This window comes from Pantherophis guttatus, chromosome 6, assembly GCF_059756535.1.
Source record: "Pantherophis guttatus breed Tessera chromosome 6, ASM5975653v1, whole genome shotgun sequence".
Taxonomy (NCBI): domain Eukaryota; kingdom Metazoa; phylum Chordata; class Lepidosauria; order Squamata; family Colubridae; genus Pantherophis; species Pantherophis guttatus.
This window is the reverse complement of record NC_142068.1, coordinates 98,821,871-98,839,978: the sequence shown is the minus strand read 5'-3', so window position 1 is coordinate 98,839,978 and position 18,108 is coordinate 98,821,871. Positions and strand designations below refer to the sequence as shown.

Sequence of the window (18,108 nt, the reverse complement as noted above, 5' to 3'; positions counted from 1 at the left end):
CTTATTTCTTATTTTCTATAAGTAACATTTTAAGTCACTTTAAAATCAATTTTCTATAATTGTTAAGTCTGTAAATAGTTCTTTTTAATATCCAGCACCTTGAAAAACATTTTCTTCTACATTATTAGGTCTGTAAATAGAGCTTATTAAAGATTCAAAATTTAAAAAGGCATTAGAACATCCAGAAATCATGTTTTTCAATCATTTGTACTCTTGTTTTCTAGTCAAATTATTTGTATATTTATAAGGTCAATTTCAATAAAAATAATAGTAAAGAGAGAGAGAGAATAGTACAATATTAATAATAATTAGAATAAAAAAAGAAAAAAGGAAAAAAAGGAAAGAATAGAAATAACAAAAGAGATTGAAAAAGAAGAATTAGGAAAAGTAGAGGGGAAAAAAGACAAAGAAGAAAATAAGAAAAAAAAAAGAAGAAATAGAGAAAGAACAAAGAGAAGAAGGAAAGTATCTCCTAATGTTATTCAGACATCAAAAACCCAGACACCATTACATCCATTTAAATCAAACTATAGTATTTTGTTATCTTGTTACATAATATATTCCATTTTTTTCCTTCTGTCTAAGTATGTTTCTTTTCCATTTCAGTGTCATCAAAGTTATAAGTTCTGTAAAATTAGTTCTGAATTAGCTATTCCATATATAGTATCATCGTGTCCTTCTTTTATTGCCGTGCCCCCTCTCTGTTGCCACTCTTATTAGTTCAGTTTTCATTATTCCATTTAGTTTCTTCTTTCTGATCTTCAATACATCCTCCAATAAACAGATTATATATCCAAAGTCAAGCCTCCTGAATTTTTCTCAAAATAATCCACTTTAAGTAACAAGCAACAAAGTTTCTCAGCAGAAAGCAGAAACAAGCAGTCTGGAATTTACACTTTCACTTCTCAGCTGGTAACCATTTTGTGCATCTCCATTTGTCTTTGTTTTTAAAAGCGTATTTATTTCCTCTTCTCTTTCCTCTCTCTCAAACATAATCCATTCTCATTTAGCCACAAAAAAAGAAGAAAAAAACCCAGATCTGTAGTGAGATCGTTTCCAAGAAGTCAGTAATTAACGCTATCCATCAACAGGTCTTTTCCTTCCACCATTCATTTGAGCCTTTTTGCCCCAATAGTTCTCAGCCGCTGTTAAAGCTGGGGCACACTTATTATAATCCAGCATTTACGGGCAGTTCCCGCCTGGGCAGAAGTCCACTCACCCGGCTTTCAAACTCCCTGCTCCACTCTCTGCTTCTCCTCCTGCACATCCTTTTGTTCCGATTGCTGCAGTCTTGGGGCAGCCGCCATGGCTGCTGCATCCACCGCCGCTGGCGCAGAGGGCAATCCTCCGGCCACGAGAACCTGCCCGTTCCTCTCGGCCATCCGAGGGGTCCCTCTCTAACTCCCTTTCCCTACAGGACATGGTAGGTCCACAGACCTGCCGGTGGCGGCTTAACAGATGGGGTTTTCGCGGGGCTCCGAGGAGCCCTGCTAATTCCCTGCCTGAATCGCCGCAGCGCCAACTGGAAGTCCCCCTCCTCGGTTTCATTCTTATTGGTGCCACCTTGGGGTCCAAACTGAAGGATATCAGGATACCCCTATATTCTCCCAACTTTCTGTCAAACACATCGGCGAACTCTTTACTCAACTCTCCGATGGTTTCTCCCTGGATTTTATGAACCCCAGTAATCTCTAACCCCAATGCTGCAAACCAATCCAGTCCCAGGAGGTTAGGCAGTGCACTTTCAACAACAACCAATTTAAGTGGCCCGGATAAGTCTTTATATTCTACGTGGAACGTTCCGCTACCCTTAATGGGGATGTTATTTCCTTGATAATCTCTCAAACAAATGCGACTACATATAAGCTTCTGCTCGGCTCTGTGTGGCACCAATTTCTATAGAGTTTGCCAGGATACCATTGTTGTTCCCAATCCTGTATCCACTTCCATACGGCAGTGAGATTTTATTTATTTATAAAATTTGTATGCCGCCCTATCTCCAAGGTCTCAGGGCGGCTCACAACAACAATCAACCAAGCAACCGTTAAAATCAACAAATATACACAAAAATATGAAAAGTTTAAAAAATTTTAAAATATACTACCCCATCAGTCCAGGCTGGGGGACATAAATAGCCAGGTTTTCTTTTTTTTTTTTTTTATTGAAAAGGTTTTCAAATACAAATTTTTCCCCCTTTTTCCCCCCCCTCCCCCCCCTCCCTAACCCCCCCTCCCCACCCTTCCCCCCCTGTGACTTCTTCGTAACAAAAAAAAACCCTAATTCATAACAGATTACTTACTCCCTCCTCAAAATACTGACCTTTACTTACTAAGAGTATTATAAATCCCCCTTTATCCATACATTTCAGAAAAGAAGAAGAGAAAAAAAAAAAACAAAAAAAAAAAACACATTATACTATAACTATTATAAAATAACTCTAATTTAGCATAATAGTGTTTTATATCTATGCATTATTGCAACAATTCAAAACCACCTTCCACTTTAAAACTATACAATAAGTCCTACTTTAATAACATTTCAAAGCGGGCTCCCCATAAAATCTAATTTAACATTTATTCCACTCTATCCATTTCCTCCACTCCCCTAAATGTATCACTTAAAAATCCCTTTTCTTAAACTAATCAATCTGTAGCTAGCTTATTCACCCACTGTCTTACAAATTTACCATACACAACAATTCTTGATATCTTTAATTCACTGCCCACACTACTTAAAAATATATATATATATATATTCCATTATATCTAAATAAAAAAAGAAAAGACAATAACTTTAAATTTATAGTCCATATAATATCTTCTTGAAGTCTTTCCACTGGATTGTTAAAACCAACATCCATAATAGGGTGACATAGCTTGCGAATGCAACAGTTTATTCAAGATCTCCAATCATATCTGCCCCCATCAGTAGTAAACATCTTCTTATATATATAAAAGTAAAAACAACCACCCGAGTGACATTATAATTGTATTCCATATAATAATAATTGTGGGTTTCATCAGGATTATTAATTTCCATCATCGTATTGGGTAACAACCCGATCTTCTGCATGTCCCAATGTGATTCTCTTGCCTTATAATTCAAGATAATTATAATATATTTATCAACACAAAAAGAAGTTTCAAAGTAGATAATTCAAAACCATCAATTTGAGGCTCTTTCCATGTCCCAAAATTACGGCAATGCAGAGATCTGCCACTATCCTCAGGATGATATTGACCAATATGTCGCCTCCTCTATGTTTTCACATAATCATTCATATTTTAAAATCACTGGCTTCACTGTTGCTTGGGTTAGAAATTTCTATTTTTGTACAACCTATTTCTTTTTTTGTTTTCTTTTTGTGGGTTTGACCTCCATCCTAATTTTTTGTGTCTCGCATTTCTTTTTTATCCCTTGTATATCCTCTAATTGGTTTCCATGCTTGTCCTTGCCTTGATAAGTCATCACATTAAAATCAGATGGCACTTCTCTCAAATTTGTAGATAATCCAGCTGGGGTATCCGATAAATCCAAAGGCAATTTATCTGGTACAGTCTCTGTCTTTAGTTCCAGCTCCTTCTGCTTATCCTGTATTATATCTGAAGACGTTAAATTCATTTTCAACCTATTTTGATAAAATTCTTCCGCCCTTTCAACAGTATTTAACTGGTATCTTTCTCCTTGATATCTCAATATAATACCAACTGGGACGTCCCACCGGAATTGAATATTTCTCCTTTTTAACTCAGACACCAGAAAGCCAAATTTCTTCCTTTCCATTAGTATCTTAGGTGGGAGTTCCTTGTAAATCCAAATCTTTCTTCCATACAATTGCAAATTAGAATTGAAGGAATTTTGCACAATTTTATTCCTAATTTCTTTATCTGAAAAATAGATTACCACATCTCTAGGCAATTGCCTTTGCTTGGCAGTCCAGGAGTTTATTCGATAAGCTCTATCAATCCTACAAAACACTTCCTCAGGTTGAATCTTTAAAATCCCAGCTAGAAATTCAGAAGATATTTTCCTTAAGTCATCTCTGTTATTTTCCTGCAAACCTCTAAGTCTTATTGCATATTCTGTGAAATTATATTGTATCTTTAGAACCTCTTTTTGAATCCTCTGTTCCAGATATTCTACATTACCAGACTTTTGGTCAGCATCCATTTTAAATTTTTCTTCTGAACTATAATCCTGAATATTTAACAAATCATTTTCAATTTTTTGAATTCTATTGTCCAATTTATCTTGAATTTCATCCATTTTTGACTCTAGTAAATTAGTATTTGTATCCAACCGAATCATGAATTCTGACAATTTTAAAATTTTTTGCTGCAAAAAGTCAAACTTGGATTTCACCAATTCCTTAGTTTCCTGCTTAAATTTTTCAAGTTGCTGATTCACAATCTCATCCCTTCTTTCAATCTCCTCTAAGAGAAATTCTATTATATTAAAATCAGGTTTCTGGGACTGAAGAGTTAAAACTTGTTGCTTTAAATTCTTAGTGGGGGAATCCCCCCCACCTATTTGTTTGTCTGACTTCACAAGCCTCAGTGCCATGTTTCCGCCTAAGCAGGCTTTGTTAGAAGAAGAAAAAAAAAAAAAACAAGACAAAAGACTTCCAGCCAGCAACACTCAAGCCTCCAGGGAAAAAAGAGAAAAACAAAAACAGGAGCGGAGTTTTGTCTACAAATGTAGCCAGTGGTATTTATTCCGCTACATTGTAATAATAAAAAACGGAAGAACTTTCCCTCTCAAACTCTTCTCCAGCCGCGGCAGACGCCATTTTAAAAAGAAACTTTTTTCCTCTTTCTCTTCCTCTATTCTCTTAAGTAATTTTTAAAAGATAAGTAAAATACTTGCGCTTCAGTATTACAGGTCCAGCTCACATTTTCTTTGAGTAATCTGTCAAATTCGCAGGCTTGCTTTTGACGCCTGGCTCTGCATTAGCAGAGGTCTCCCAAAGCCCGGAGCAGCGGCTGGGGATATGGGGCATCTCATCCGCTCCATCCCAAAAGTAAAAGAAAAACTTTTGGGACTCTGCAGAGAGTTCTACCCACCCCTGCCGGCTCTATCTCCGTTTCCTCATGGGAACGGAGTTTTTTCGAGCCGCCGTTCCGTTGTGAAGGCGGCTCTGACAGGCAGTGGAAGCTGACGATCCCAAAGGAACGTCTGGCGGCGGCCAGCAGCAAACAGGAAGTCCATAAATAGCCAGGTTTTCAATTCACGGTGGAAGGTGCGAAGGTCAGGGGCCAACTGGAACCCCAAGGGAAGTTGATTCCAAAGGGTGGGGCGCTCACAAAGCTCTACCCCTGGAGGTCGCCAGCCGACATTGTCTAGCCGACGGCACCCTGAGTAGGCCCTCTCTGTGAGAGTGCACTGGGCGATGGGAAGTTGACGCTGGTTGCAGGTGGTCCGACAAATAGCCTGGGCCTAAGCCATGAAGGGCTTTATAGGTTAACACCAGCACCTTGAATTTCACCCAGAGGGCGACCGGCAACCAATGCAAGCCGCGCAGGAGAGGTGTAATATGGGAATATCGGGTCCCTCCCGCAACAACCTGCGCAACCGCATTCTGTACCAGCTGAAGCCTCCGGGTAGTCTTCACGGGCAGACCCAGGTAGAGAGCATTGCAGTAGTCGATCTGGGAGGTGACTAGTGCATGAGTGACTGTGTGTAGGGCATCTCGGTCCAAGTATCCTGCAATAAGGACAGTAATGTAAATTTTACTACTTCCCGGAATCCCGGTTTGATTGCTCTCCCTCTCTGAATGACAAGCGTCCGTATTAATAGTAAAACACTTGTCCTCTGGGGTTCTTAACCTCGGTGGGCCATGCTTATCCCCCCATTTCGAATTGAAGTCTGTCCAGCTGGGGCAAGCAATGCGGCACGGCAAACTTGTGCTAAGTGACCCTTCTTCCCACACCGTCTACAAATGGTGTTTTTATGGCGACACATAGCTCTTGGATGGTTTCCGCCGCACGCTATACACGAGAACAACTTTCGATCCTCTGTCCATCTATGTTCCTTGCTAGCCGCTCTCAACCAATGGACATCATCATGATTATTTCCCTCATCTTCAGTGTCCTCCCGTAATTCCATCTCTCCCCGATGGACGGTTCCCCTCTTCTAGCCACCAGGGGGCTGCCCATCTTCTGTATCTCTTCCGTCGATCTATTCGATGATTCAACAGCTTGCGCCGCCTCTACTGCTGTCTGTAGTGTTAATGTTGGTTTCGCCAATAATCGCCTCTGTAATCGAACATCCCGAACCCCACAGACCAATCTGTCTCGAAGGGCTTCATCTAAGTTGCTAAATTCACAATAGATAGCTGCTTTCCTGAGGGCTGCCATATAACAACTGATAGACTCACCCTCCGCCTGGTCCCTATTGTAAAAAGCATGTCTTCTAGCAATACAAGATGGTCGAGGAGCATAATGTTCCCTCAATTTGCTTAATAATATGTCCCAAGGAACTATCTGCAGGGGTTGGGGCACCATGAGGGCCCTCGCTGTCTCAAACACTTCTTTTCCACAAATGCTTAAAAAAAGTGCTCGTTTACGATTGTCTGTGATATTTGTATAGTCATTAGCTTCCAATATACAGTCAAAAAGGATTAGATAAGAATCCCACGTTTGTGTTTCAGGATCAAACGGAACAAACTGTAGTGAGTTAGCCATTCTCTTTTCAAAACAAACAGTCTCCACTCACACGTGCCTCTTTTATCTCTACGTTGGCTCAGGGCCCAGCAATTCCTCTTTCATCGCCAATGGAATGTGTGGGAGTAGGAATACAGATGAGAAGCCAAACTTCAAATAGCCATGTTTATTGCAGACAATGAATCAGTAAAACCAACATGTAATTTCTGACTGATAGCCCCTTTTAAAGGAAAACTATCAGCCTTTAACCAATAACATTAAAATATGTCCCACACCTGCGTGGAAGAAGAAAAGTCTCTGCTCATGCCTGCGCGAACATAACACCATGTGTCCATTGAAATGGGCTCATTCAACATGTCACCCCGGCCAGGTAAACAGTACAATTGCTACATTCATAAACAGCTTTGGTTATTAGTCATAAAGTGAGTAGACATAAACTTAAAAAAATAAGAGGAATGAGGAAATGTAATTATCCCTCAGACAGGAATACATTATTAAAATTAGATTCCCTGTTTTAAACCATTTTGGATATAAAGAGAAGGCATTGAAAGTCACAGAGAGTAACAAAAGGCCTGTAAAAATGCAACTTGTTCAAACCATGGTATTTTCCTTAGCCTCATATGAATTGGGCACTACAGAAACAAGACAGCAATTGTTTCGTCTAAATGCCATGTGCACCCATACTATTTCCATAAGGTATCATCTAAGCCAGGGGTCCCCAGCTTAGACTTAGACTTGACTTAGACTTAAAATAACTTTATTGTGACTTTGAATGTACACTAATTGGCATACATTAAAATGAAATTTTGTTGCATGCAGCTCTCAAAGGGTCGTCACCTCCAATATACAATACATAAATATGATTAAATAAATAAATACGAAAGTATGCAGTTACGGACTAAAATAAAATTTTTATAAATATAAGTAAACAAAATATTTTCACTGCCTTTGAAACAAATTCGTGAACATGAAGATCTAAGCCCCAGAGCTCACTGTAACAACATTGCTAAAAAGGCATTAAGAGTTGTCAACCTTATTTTACGAAATTTTCTCTCTGGTAACACTATACTTCTAACTAGGGCATACAAAACCTTTGCCAGACCTATCCTTGAATAATGCTCACCTGCCTGGAACACACACTGTGTTTCGGACATTAATACATTAGAGTGGGTCCAGAGGTATTTTACAAGAAGAGTACTCAACTACTCTCTCGCAATAAAATTCCTTATACCACCAGCCTTGAAATTTTAGGCCTGGGTAACCTTGTAAGATCCCAGATGTTTCCCCGAGCCCTGAAATGCCAAAGAGAGTGAGACTTGGGACGAGGCTTGCAAAAAAATATCAGCTTTTTATTCTTGGGCCAAAGTAAAAAGTCTGGGTGATACTATTTCCAAAACACATACAAAAACATGTAAGGAATAGATACACACTGCAAGAGTGGCTCAGAGTATTTTAGCCGATAGAAACAAAGTTTATCCAATCAAAGGTTCATCACCAGCATGATCTTTCTTTGTTCGGGCCTCTGTCTCTGTCCACACTTTGCTATTTTACAGAGTATCCCTTGTCCTTGTGTTTTTGGGCTCCTAGGCAGCCCCCACCCCCCTACCCCCTTATCTATGGAGTAGGATGTTCCTGGGAACTGCCTCTAAGGATGTGCCTAGCTCTGAAACAAATTACAGAAGCGAGAAACCAAATAGAAAAGGATACAATTCTCTTACAGAATGAATTCCTAACAAATGATTCCCAACCATAGCAAAATAGTACAAGCAACTTCTTTTAACAGAAGCAAAGAGCAAAGGTTAGATTGATTCGTATCAATATGGCCTTTCAACCTTGAACTACGCAGTCTACGTTACGACCTAAGCTTAGTACGTAAGATTATCTACCATAATGTCCTACCTGTTAATGAATACTTTTAACTTCAACCGCAATAACACAAGGGCTATTAATAGATACAAACTATATGTAATCTGCTCTAATCTTGATTGTAGAAAATACGACTTCAGCAAGAGTAGTAAATGTGTGAAGCACGCTACCTGATCCTATTGTTAATTCCTCTACCCCCAAAACCTTGCATCTTAAACTGCCTACCGTGGACCTTACACGTTTCTTCAGAGGTCCCTGAGGGGGCGTGCACCAGCTTTCCTACCGTCTCTGTCCTGTTGTCTCCATTTATATGTACTCATTTTATATGTTTATGGCTATGTTTTGCTAATTTATATCCATTTATTTGTACCATTTTTCACGTGTCTATACTGTTACTGTTTCCTTGTACATGTTGACAAATAGTAAAATAAATAAATGAAGATCCATCCGCGTGCTTCACGAAACGATAAAAAACGAACGAATCTCACGGAACTTGCTCCTGATTGGGGAAAGTGCCCGTAGAAAAGCAGCAGGAACAGCCTATTAGTAGCTGCTTTTGGGGAGGCGGGTTGTCCATGATCAGTCACCGCCTGAGAGTGCTCGCGCTTTCTTTCTCCACAAAATGGCGGCGGCAGTAGGGGTGCCTGGCGCCTCACCGAGCGTCCTAATTTCGTCTCCACCGCCTCCGGCCGCTTCTTCTCCCAACACAACCTCGATAACTGCTATGCCGGCCATCCTTACTCCTCCGACCGCGGCGGCTCCACCGCCGCCTCCTCCTCCGGCCGCGCTGGCGGCGCCTTTTCCCGGTGGTCGTGCGGTCCGGCTCCACCCGGTGGTGCTGGCCTCTATCGTGGACAGCTTTGAGAGGCGCAACGAGGGTGCGGCCCGCGTTATCGGCACGTTACTTGGTAAGGACCGCCGCGTGCTCCGCTGAGGAGGCGGCGGTTGAATCCGAAGGTCCGCTAGCTGCTCTCTTGGCACTCCAGGGTGTTTTGAGGAGGAAGCCCAGCGCAAAGTTGCCTTCTATCCCGCGCCGAGGTGCAGGCACGAAGTAGAGAAAGGGTGGTGGGAAGGCCGGCCTGCGGAGAAGACCCTGTTCGGTCACCAGGTGCCCGGCTTTTATCCATTCCAGGCGTTAGACGGAGCCTGCCCATTTCAGAGATGCCGGGTGGAGCACGCTTTGGAAGCGGAATGAGATTCTGGACACGGGTGTCCACAATAATAAAAAGATGTAAATGAATGAATCGTAAATGAATAAAAAATAAATGTGCGGAAGTTTGAGTCAGTTTAGTGTAATGGTTAAGGCACCAGGCAAACCAGGAAACCGACTTCTAGTCCCGTTTTGGCAGGAAAGCTGGCTGGATGACTTTGGGCAAGTCATTCCTTCAAATTACATCCAGTGGAATCCTGGATTTTGTGAGAGACAAAAAGAACCTCAGCAGAACCCGCCTCACAGGGTTGATGTGGGGACAACAGGAGGAGAAAGAGTATTAGATATGTTTGCTTCTGGCACCTTCTACGTCAGATGTCTTCAAACTTGGCAGCTTTAAGACTTGTGGACTTCAACTCCCAGAATTCTCCAGCCAGCATAGCTGCATAGCTGGCTGGAGAATTCTGGGAGTTTAAGTCCACAAATCTTGAAGACATCTGTTATACCTCATGTTGGGCAGCGGTCTTCAGAGGGTGTTTAGGGAATCACATTTCATTGCATCACTGAAATAAAGCTGTCCAGTTTTGTTTGTGCCAATTATTGTAAGATAAATGGTAAGATAAAGTCTCACTCCACCTCCTGTTTTCCCCACAACAATCCCCCTTGTGAGTGGTTGGACAGAGAGTGACTGGCCCAAAGTCACCCAGCTGGCTTTCATGACTAAGGCAGGACTTTTAAACCTCATGGTCTCCAGTGAGACTATTTTTGTAGCATTAAGTAGTACGTTAGAATTTTTCAAGTGATTATTTGGTTGAAAGGCAACTTGGTGTTCACAGCCTCAAATTAAAAAAGGGAGATTATATTTTTAATATGAAAAATATTATTTGAAGTGAATCTTTATATTTTGTAGCTTTGTTACAGCGTTGGGTTATTTATCTTATGGCACATTCATATCACATTTCGATAAAAAGAGATAAAAATACAAAATATAAAATATAAATATATGTGAGCATTGGGTTAAGTTGATGCTTTCTACTTTTTTTCCTATATAAAATGCTAGATCTGAATTTCATTGTTCCATTCATTTTTCAGTCAGTGTAGAGTTAAAGCTAGCCCTGATGTGCATTAGTTTCCTGAATAGGAACAAAATGTTAAATTTGAAGAAGTAAAATGAAACCAAGATGCTTCTTTGATTTGCAGCCATGCTCTTTTGCATGTTTATTTACATGCACATTTCTTAGCTACAGCATCTAAAAGTTCATAAGTATATTAAAGAGCTTTCGTAGAAGATAGTTCAGTTGCAGAATATAGTTGCTGAAATGCATTCTTTTTGTATCTTGCTGAGAGCAAACAGCCTCGCTTTCATTCTTCTCAGACTTCACCCCATAGGCTTAACACATACTTGTATACCAAGATTGTTATAATATCACTATAAAATCATTCTCTTCTCTTGTAAGGGGGTTGAACTTGAAGGGGTTCAAGTTGTACTGTATTGTACTTCTCAGCATATATAAATCTAATTTTATCTTCAGTTGTAAGTTCTTCTTTGGATGTTTCTAGGTCTTTGCTTGGGAATGATTTTTCTTAGGAAAATGTTTTTTTCTTTAACCTTGTAGGCACAGTTGACAAACATTCTGTAGAGGTCACCAACTGCTTCTCAGTACCTCATAATGAATCAGAAGATGAGGTGAGTGTGTGTTATTTTGATCATGATGTTAGTTTTGCCAGTAGCTTAAATGCATGTAAGAAGATTCTTTTAGGAAGGTAGCAAAATCAGAGAATTGGTTTAAGGATTCTGTAATTCTTTTGAGTTACATTTCAGAAACCTAAAATCAGGCCTTTCTCCCCTTTCGAACTGGAACACTATCACAATTAACAATTTTTTTGGTATTATTGCTGGAAGGGGATATCCTAAATTGTAATGCAAATGCTTAGGTGTGATGCACTTTTAACAGAATAATTTTTTAATTTCAAATTCAACTACAGGGACAATAAAAACAAAAATTACAAACAAGGCAAAAAAAAGAAAAAATAAAGAAGTGTACACAACGTATAACATTAAACCTACAACACTGGCTGAGTGTTGAAAAATATATCTCAAATAATTCTAGTATATTCCTCCTTGCACAGTGGGCCTACAAATAATTATGATTTTCATCCATGCAGGCTATATTTGGTATGTATTTTATACCACAGTTTCTTAAAAATATCTCAAATATAGAAATCTAATATCTATTAATCAAGTCAACAATTAACTACTAATTATTTAAAAAAATTAACTGGTATCTACCCAAAATAAGCTAATCTTCAAAGCTAATCTTAACAATCCATTATTGTATTTAACTCACATAAATTCCACAAAAGGCTTCCAATTGCCAATTGCCTGAAGTATTATCTAAGGTTAGTTTCACCATCTCTGCCAATACATTCAGTTTCACAATTAATTCTTCAACTACAGGTATTCCTTTTTCTTTCCAATACTTGGCATCAACAATTCTTGCAGCTGTGACCACATATACCATGTTTCCCTGAAAATAAGACCCAGTCTTATATTTTTATTTTGTTACCAAAAAAGGTACCATGTCTTATTTTTTGGAGGGAGGGAATGCCTTCCACTGACACACCTCACTTGCGCGTGTTACCCCTGGCCTCCTTTTCGTTGTCAGAAGCCTTCAGGAACTTCTTCTGTGGCTGGCGAGGCTTTCCTGAAGGCCTCTGCAGCCGATAACAGAGCTCCGATCCTGAGCTCTGTTATCGGCTGCAGAGGTCTTCAGGAAAGCCTTGCCTGCTGCAGAAGAAGTGGACTGGCAAGGCAGGTGCTGGCTGCAACTGTCCGAAGGTAAGTATTGGGACAACACCACCACCGCCTCCCCATTTTAGCTTAATTTTTACTCGTGCTCCTCACCCCACCCTGTGTACCCCAGAGTGGGAGGGGTCTTAATTAGGGCTTATTTTTGGGGTAGGGCTTATGTTGGGTGCACGTGTAAAAATTAACTTAGGGTTTATTTTTGGGATAGGTCTTTTTTTCAGGGAAACACGGTAGAAGTAGAGTTCCAAATTGTTTTTCCATTGATTTATCCGTAATACCTAGAATAAAGGCTTCAGGTTTAATTAGTGTTATTATTTTAAATATTTGCTGCATAATCATTGTTATATTTACTCAATATGATTTAGCATGTTTACAAGACCACATGTGATAGAATATTCTTGGAATTTGATTACATTTCCAACAATTATTAGAAGTTCCTTTATATATTCTTGATAATCTATCTGGAATCAAATACCATCAGTACATCATTTTGCAAAAGTTTTCTTTCAAACTGTAATTAAAAGCAAATCATTATTCCACACATTTTTCAATTGATCTAGCATGACCAAAGCTTTTCGCCCATTTTACCTTACAGTCCTTAATATGTTCTTCTTCCAAATCTATCCTAGGTAACATTTTATAGACTTTGAAAATCAAATGGTCAACCCCAAAACATAAACTCAATTCCACATCTGATTTGTCTCCAGCAAAAACAAAGCTTTTTAATCAAGTTTAAATCTTTCAAATCTTTTATAATAATGAATAATTAAATCAATCACAATTAAATCCATTACTTACTAGTTGTTGCCTCACTTTTAACTTAGGATCCTCTTCCCATATCAATAGATCACAATATGTCTTCTATTTTGATTCAATTAACATCTCTTTCCTGTGTAGTGCTTCATGTGGTGATAGCCACAATGGTACCTTAGTAGCCAGTCTTCTTTTATATTTCAACCATGTATGGTCAGTCGACTGCCTAATGGAATGATTCTTAAAACCAGGATTAACCTTTCATTTATTGTACAATAAATACACATGGCACCCAGATCTCAAATCAAAACCTTCGTGATCTAACAATCTTGAATTCTTTAATACTGTCCAATTTTCAGCCATCCCAAACAACAGGCATCATAATACAATCTTATATCTGGCAACCCAAGGCCTCCCCTTTCTTCGCATCTTATAAAAGATTGTATTTAATTCTTGGTTTTTTATTTGCCATATTAATTTAAAAATATCCTCCTGCCATTGTTTTAAGGAGAGGTCTTTGATCAAAATTGGTATAGTCTGATACTCCCAAAGGTGCTTTTTAAAGAGGCAACTGGACTTTCTGTTTTTTCTTTGAAGACATTTCGCTTCTCATCCAAGAAGCTTCTTCAGTTCTGACTGGATGGTGGGGAATGGAAGGATTTATACTTCTTGCAGACAGCTGGTCATTTGCATTCTTTTAGCTAGTCATTAAGGTCACCTGGAGGTTTATCTGTGTCATCAGGGTCATCTGACTGGTGCAAATTGGTGTGGAGCCTTCTTGGAACTGTTGAAATGATTGTGTTGTAGACTGGACATACAGTAGATGACGTCGTATCCCTCTCTGTTGAGAGAAGGCTGTTCAATTTTGACATAGATGGCCTCTTTAACCCCTCTTTCAAACCAGCGATCCTCTCTGTCCAAAATATAGACTTTGTTGTCTTCAAGAGTGGCCTGTGTCTTTTAAATGCAGATGGACTGCTGAATCTAGTCCTGATGTGTTTGTTCTCCTATGTTGTGCCATGCGTTTATAAAGTGGTTGTTTTGTTTCCCCAATGTACAGATCTGCACATGGCTCACTGCATTATACTGCATATACCACGTTGCTCAGTTTTCCAAAGCGCTGCTCCGACATTCCATGTATGGGTTAATCTCTCATCTATTTGCTCAAGACTGAGTATAATTTTTTTCCCCATTACCATGCCTCCTACTTCCTGTGGTCTTCAGTCTTTTCACTTAGTCTATTAATCAAGACTTGAGTTTCAGTTCTCTGGCAAATAGATGCCAGGTTAACTTATTTTTCTTGTTTTTAAAATTTTTCCTTTGGTTTTTTTGGAACTTTATTTGGAACTTCTTTGTTGTAGTTACGTTAAGATTTTTTCTGGAATTGTTACATGGAGCCTGGAGCTGCGCATTTAAACTAGTTAGGAGAATTTGATCTCCTTTGCTGCTGGTGGTGGGTTAGATGTCTCTGGGAAATCCAGATCGTCTTCCCCGACCCTGATTGTTTATTTTTTTGAGGAAGCAGCAGTCCGGTGTGTGTCCCATTTGGGCGCCTCCGAGGTTTGTGTTGCCGCTGGTGTGTGTGTGAGGTGACTGCAAGTTAACAGAGTCCTTACTACAATCGCAGCTCCAGCATGTGTTGAGCGGCTGTGGAGTCACTGACAGGGACTCCAGTGCAAACTCCGTCGACCAGGCGTGTGAGAGGCTTTGTTTTTGCCTCTGCACCTATTTGGAGACTGAATGCAGCAGCGGCTCTTCAAAGAGGCAGTTAGCGGCCGCCATTTGTTGGAAGCGCGAAGGGGTTTTGCGCCAAAGAACAGCTGTTTCTAATTGCACAGGCGCAGGGGGCTTCTTCCTGCCTGCACTTGCCATTTTACAGTTTAATTTGGGCGTTGTCGGAGCAGAGAGAGCCAGGAAGCTCATTTCTTCAATTGCAAGCCTGGCTTAGCTCCTAGAATTGCGAAGCAGTGTTTAGAGTCCTTTGGCTCTGTGCTGAATTGCCTGGTCATTCTTCTGCAGATAAGGATCTTGCACTCTGCATCCAGTGCTGAGAGCAGCTTCTGGAAGGACAGGTTTGCCTGGGAGCAACGTATTCCTTATTTGCTGTGTTTCTGAAGCCCAGTCATCCTTTGAACTGGTATTTTCTGTGTGGTAATTGGGAATTTCCCTTACCTTAATTTTTCTGCATACAGTCATATTCCTGAAAGGAATTAATTTCTGGACTTATTGGAAACAATCTATTTATCATGTCTGCCTCTGATGTATCTTCTGACTTAGAACCTACTGTTAGCCCTCCAAGGCTCCATAGGGTCACAAGGGCTGGTTCTAAACATACTTCTAAATCTACCAGAAGTAAGTCAGCCAAAGCTAGACCTTCATCAGGAGGATCTGCAAGACAGACTGCAGGGACAGACAAAGATGCGGGCAGGCACCACAAGGCCTTAGAGCCGTGATGGCGAACCTATGGCACACATGCCACAGGTGGCATGCGGAGCCATATCTGTGGGCACGCGAGCGTTGCCCTAGCTCAGCTCCAGTGCATATGCGTGCGCCAGCCATCTGATTTTCTTGCCTTCTAGGCCCACCGGAAGTTGGGAAACGGCCATTTCCGACCTCCGGAGAGTCTCCAAGAGGGTGGGGGAGGCCGTTTTCACCCTCCCCAGGCTCCAAGAAAGCCTCTGGAGCCTGGGAAGTGTGAAAAACAGGGCTACTGGGCCCACTGGTAACCTTTTTGTCATTGTGTGCCAAAGGTGGGGGGAGCATGTGGGGGGTCGTGCACGCATGCGCGTAGGGGCATTGAATTATGGGTGTGGGCATGCACGCTTTTGGCATGCGACGGCAAAAAGGTTAGCCATCACTGCCTTAGAGAAACAGTTTGATAAGGCACAGCACACTGCCTTGGTTGCAGAACATCTGCGTGCTTCCGTATCTGCTGCCATATCAGCTGCTCCAGCGGTGTTACTTCCATCACAACCTGTGGCTGCCGCTGCAAGCTAAAGTTGGGCTACATCTGAGCCTGGAATGTCTTCCCAGCCATTGCCTGAAGTTGTGCAAGTTGTTCCTAGGGCAGGCCAGAGCACACCACAGGTGGGGACTAATGGTCAGTTGGCACCTGGCTGTCAGGTTCCTGAGGCCACATTTACTCTGGCTGCAGCAGGGTTGCGTGCAGAAGAACAGTCTTCGTCTGTTCAACCTTTGGATATCCAGGCTTTGATTTCTGATACCCTGTCCAAAATGCTGGCAGTGGGTATTCAGTACGCCGGTCAGGTGTCTTTGCTGCCAACCAGACCTATTCAGCAGATTCAGCCTGTTGTGACTGGCAGACAGACTTCCCCTTCAGAACACGAGTCTTCTAGTGGTGAAGTTTCTTTGCAAGAGTCTGGAAGAGATGGAATTTTCAGAGGATGAAGGGCTGAGACCTGTTAGGCCAGCCTTTCATGATCTGTTCCGCCCATCGCTCTTTAAGTCCTTACTCCATAAGGATAAAGTGACTACCAATATGGGACTACTTGAGGAACCTCAGGATCAAAGTCTGGAGGTTGCCTCGCCTAATGATGATTTGTTCCTTATTCCTAAGAAGAAACAGGATTTCATTCCTTACCCGAAACTCTTTTCTGTGGTGGTTCAGCAGCCTTGGACGCCTGCCGTCTGTGGATGCACCGATTGCTGCACTGACCTCCTCTGCTCTGCTTTCAAGCGATATGCTGGAAGATCTTAAGCCTGAGGATCGTAAAGCAGAACTGACTTTCCATAAGTCTCATGAAGCGGCTGCTTGGGCCATTAAGGCTGGTACATCAGCTTCATTTTTTAACTGAACTTCCTTGGTTTGGCTTTGTCAATTGCATGAACATCTGCCTCAGGATGACATTGGTCTGCACCAAAGGTCAATAAACTAATTGCAGCAACAGAATATTCTGCAGATGCACCTTTAGATGCAGTGAAATTTGCTTCTAGAACCTTGGCATCCAAAGTTACATCACGCCAGCTATTATGGCTGTGCAGTTGGAAGACTGACTTGAAGTCAAAGTGGAAGTTGGCTTCAGCGCCTTACAAAGGTTCAGCGCTTTTTGGAGAGGCCTTGGAACCGGTTCTGATAGAAGATAAGGACAAACGGAAGTTTTTACCTTCCTCATACAAGTGATCTGAGCACAGATTCACACCTTATTCGCAATGGCAGCCATTTCATCAGGAGCCGGGGACCAGTGGGTCCTATATCCAGCGGTCCTATCAGCAAGGATATGACAGGCCCTTTGACAGGCAGTCTTTCTGGGATCGGAGCAGACTCCAAGCTCCACAAAAGAAGCCCTTTCGAGGCGGCAGGTCACAGCCTTTTCGTCGTGGCAAGTGACGCCATGTCACCTCATTGGCAGACGTCCACAATATTTCCACCAGCTGTGGGCGTCCACCACGACAGATGTGTGGATTCTTCAGACGGTGAAGGATGGTCTCACCTTGGAATTCCTATCCAGCCCCCCCAGCCGCTACCTGCAGTGTCCGGTTCCGTACCAACACGACAAGAAACAGCTCATGGAGGCTGAGATCCAACATTTGCTGGACATCAGGGCCATCGAGCTGGTACCAAAGGGTCAAGAAGGGACAGGTTTTTATTCCATCATTGTCCTGGTACCCAGAAGTTCGGGGGGTTGGAGGGGAATCTTGAATCTCAAGCACCTCAATCAATTCATTGTATACAGGAGGTTCAAAATGCAATCCTTGAAATCTATTCTGGGTTGCATAAGGGAAGGAGACCTATTACAGTCGGTGGACCTCAAAGAAGCCTACCTATACGTCCCAATTCATCAGGCGCATTGCAAGTTCCTCCACTTTGCATACGCTAATCAACATTTCCAGTATCAGTCCATGCCATT

At 41.4% G+C, this 18,108-nt stretch overlaps 1 protein-coding gene and 1 long non-coding RNA gene across 2 annotated transcripts in view; both read left to right on the top strand.

Annotated features, from left to right (window-relative positions):
* Positions 1–1,816: 1,816 nt before the first annotated feature.
* LOC148113206 (uncharacterized) lies at positions 1,817–8,974 on the top strand. Its single transcript, XR_015728480.1, has 2 exons — positions 1,817–2,139; positions 5,219–8,974. It is a non-coding gene; the product is annotated as an uncharacterized LOC148113206 (long non-coding RNA).
* A 72-nt stretch (positions 8,975–9,046) lies between these two features.
* EIF3F (eukaryotic translation initiation factor 3 subunit F) overlaps positions 9,047–18,108 on the top strand; it is a 34,161-nt gene continuing 25,099 nt past the window's right edge. Inside the window, exons 1-2 of the mRNA XM_034435256.3 lie at positions 9,047–9,436; positions 11,295–11,365. Of these exons, the coding sequence (XP_034291147.1) occupies positions 9,151–9,436; positions 11,295–11,365 (357 nt within the window). The 5' untranslated portion in view covers positions 9,047–9,150. The remainder of the gene's footprint in view (positions 9,437–11,294; positions 11,366–18,108) is intronic.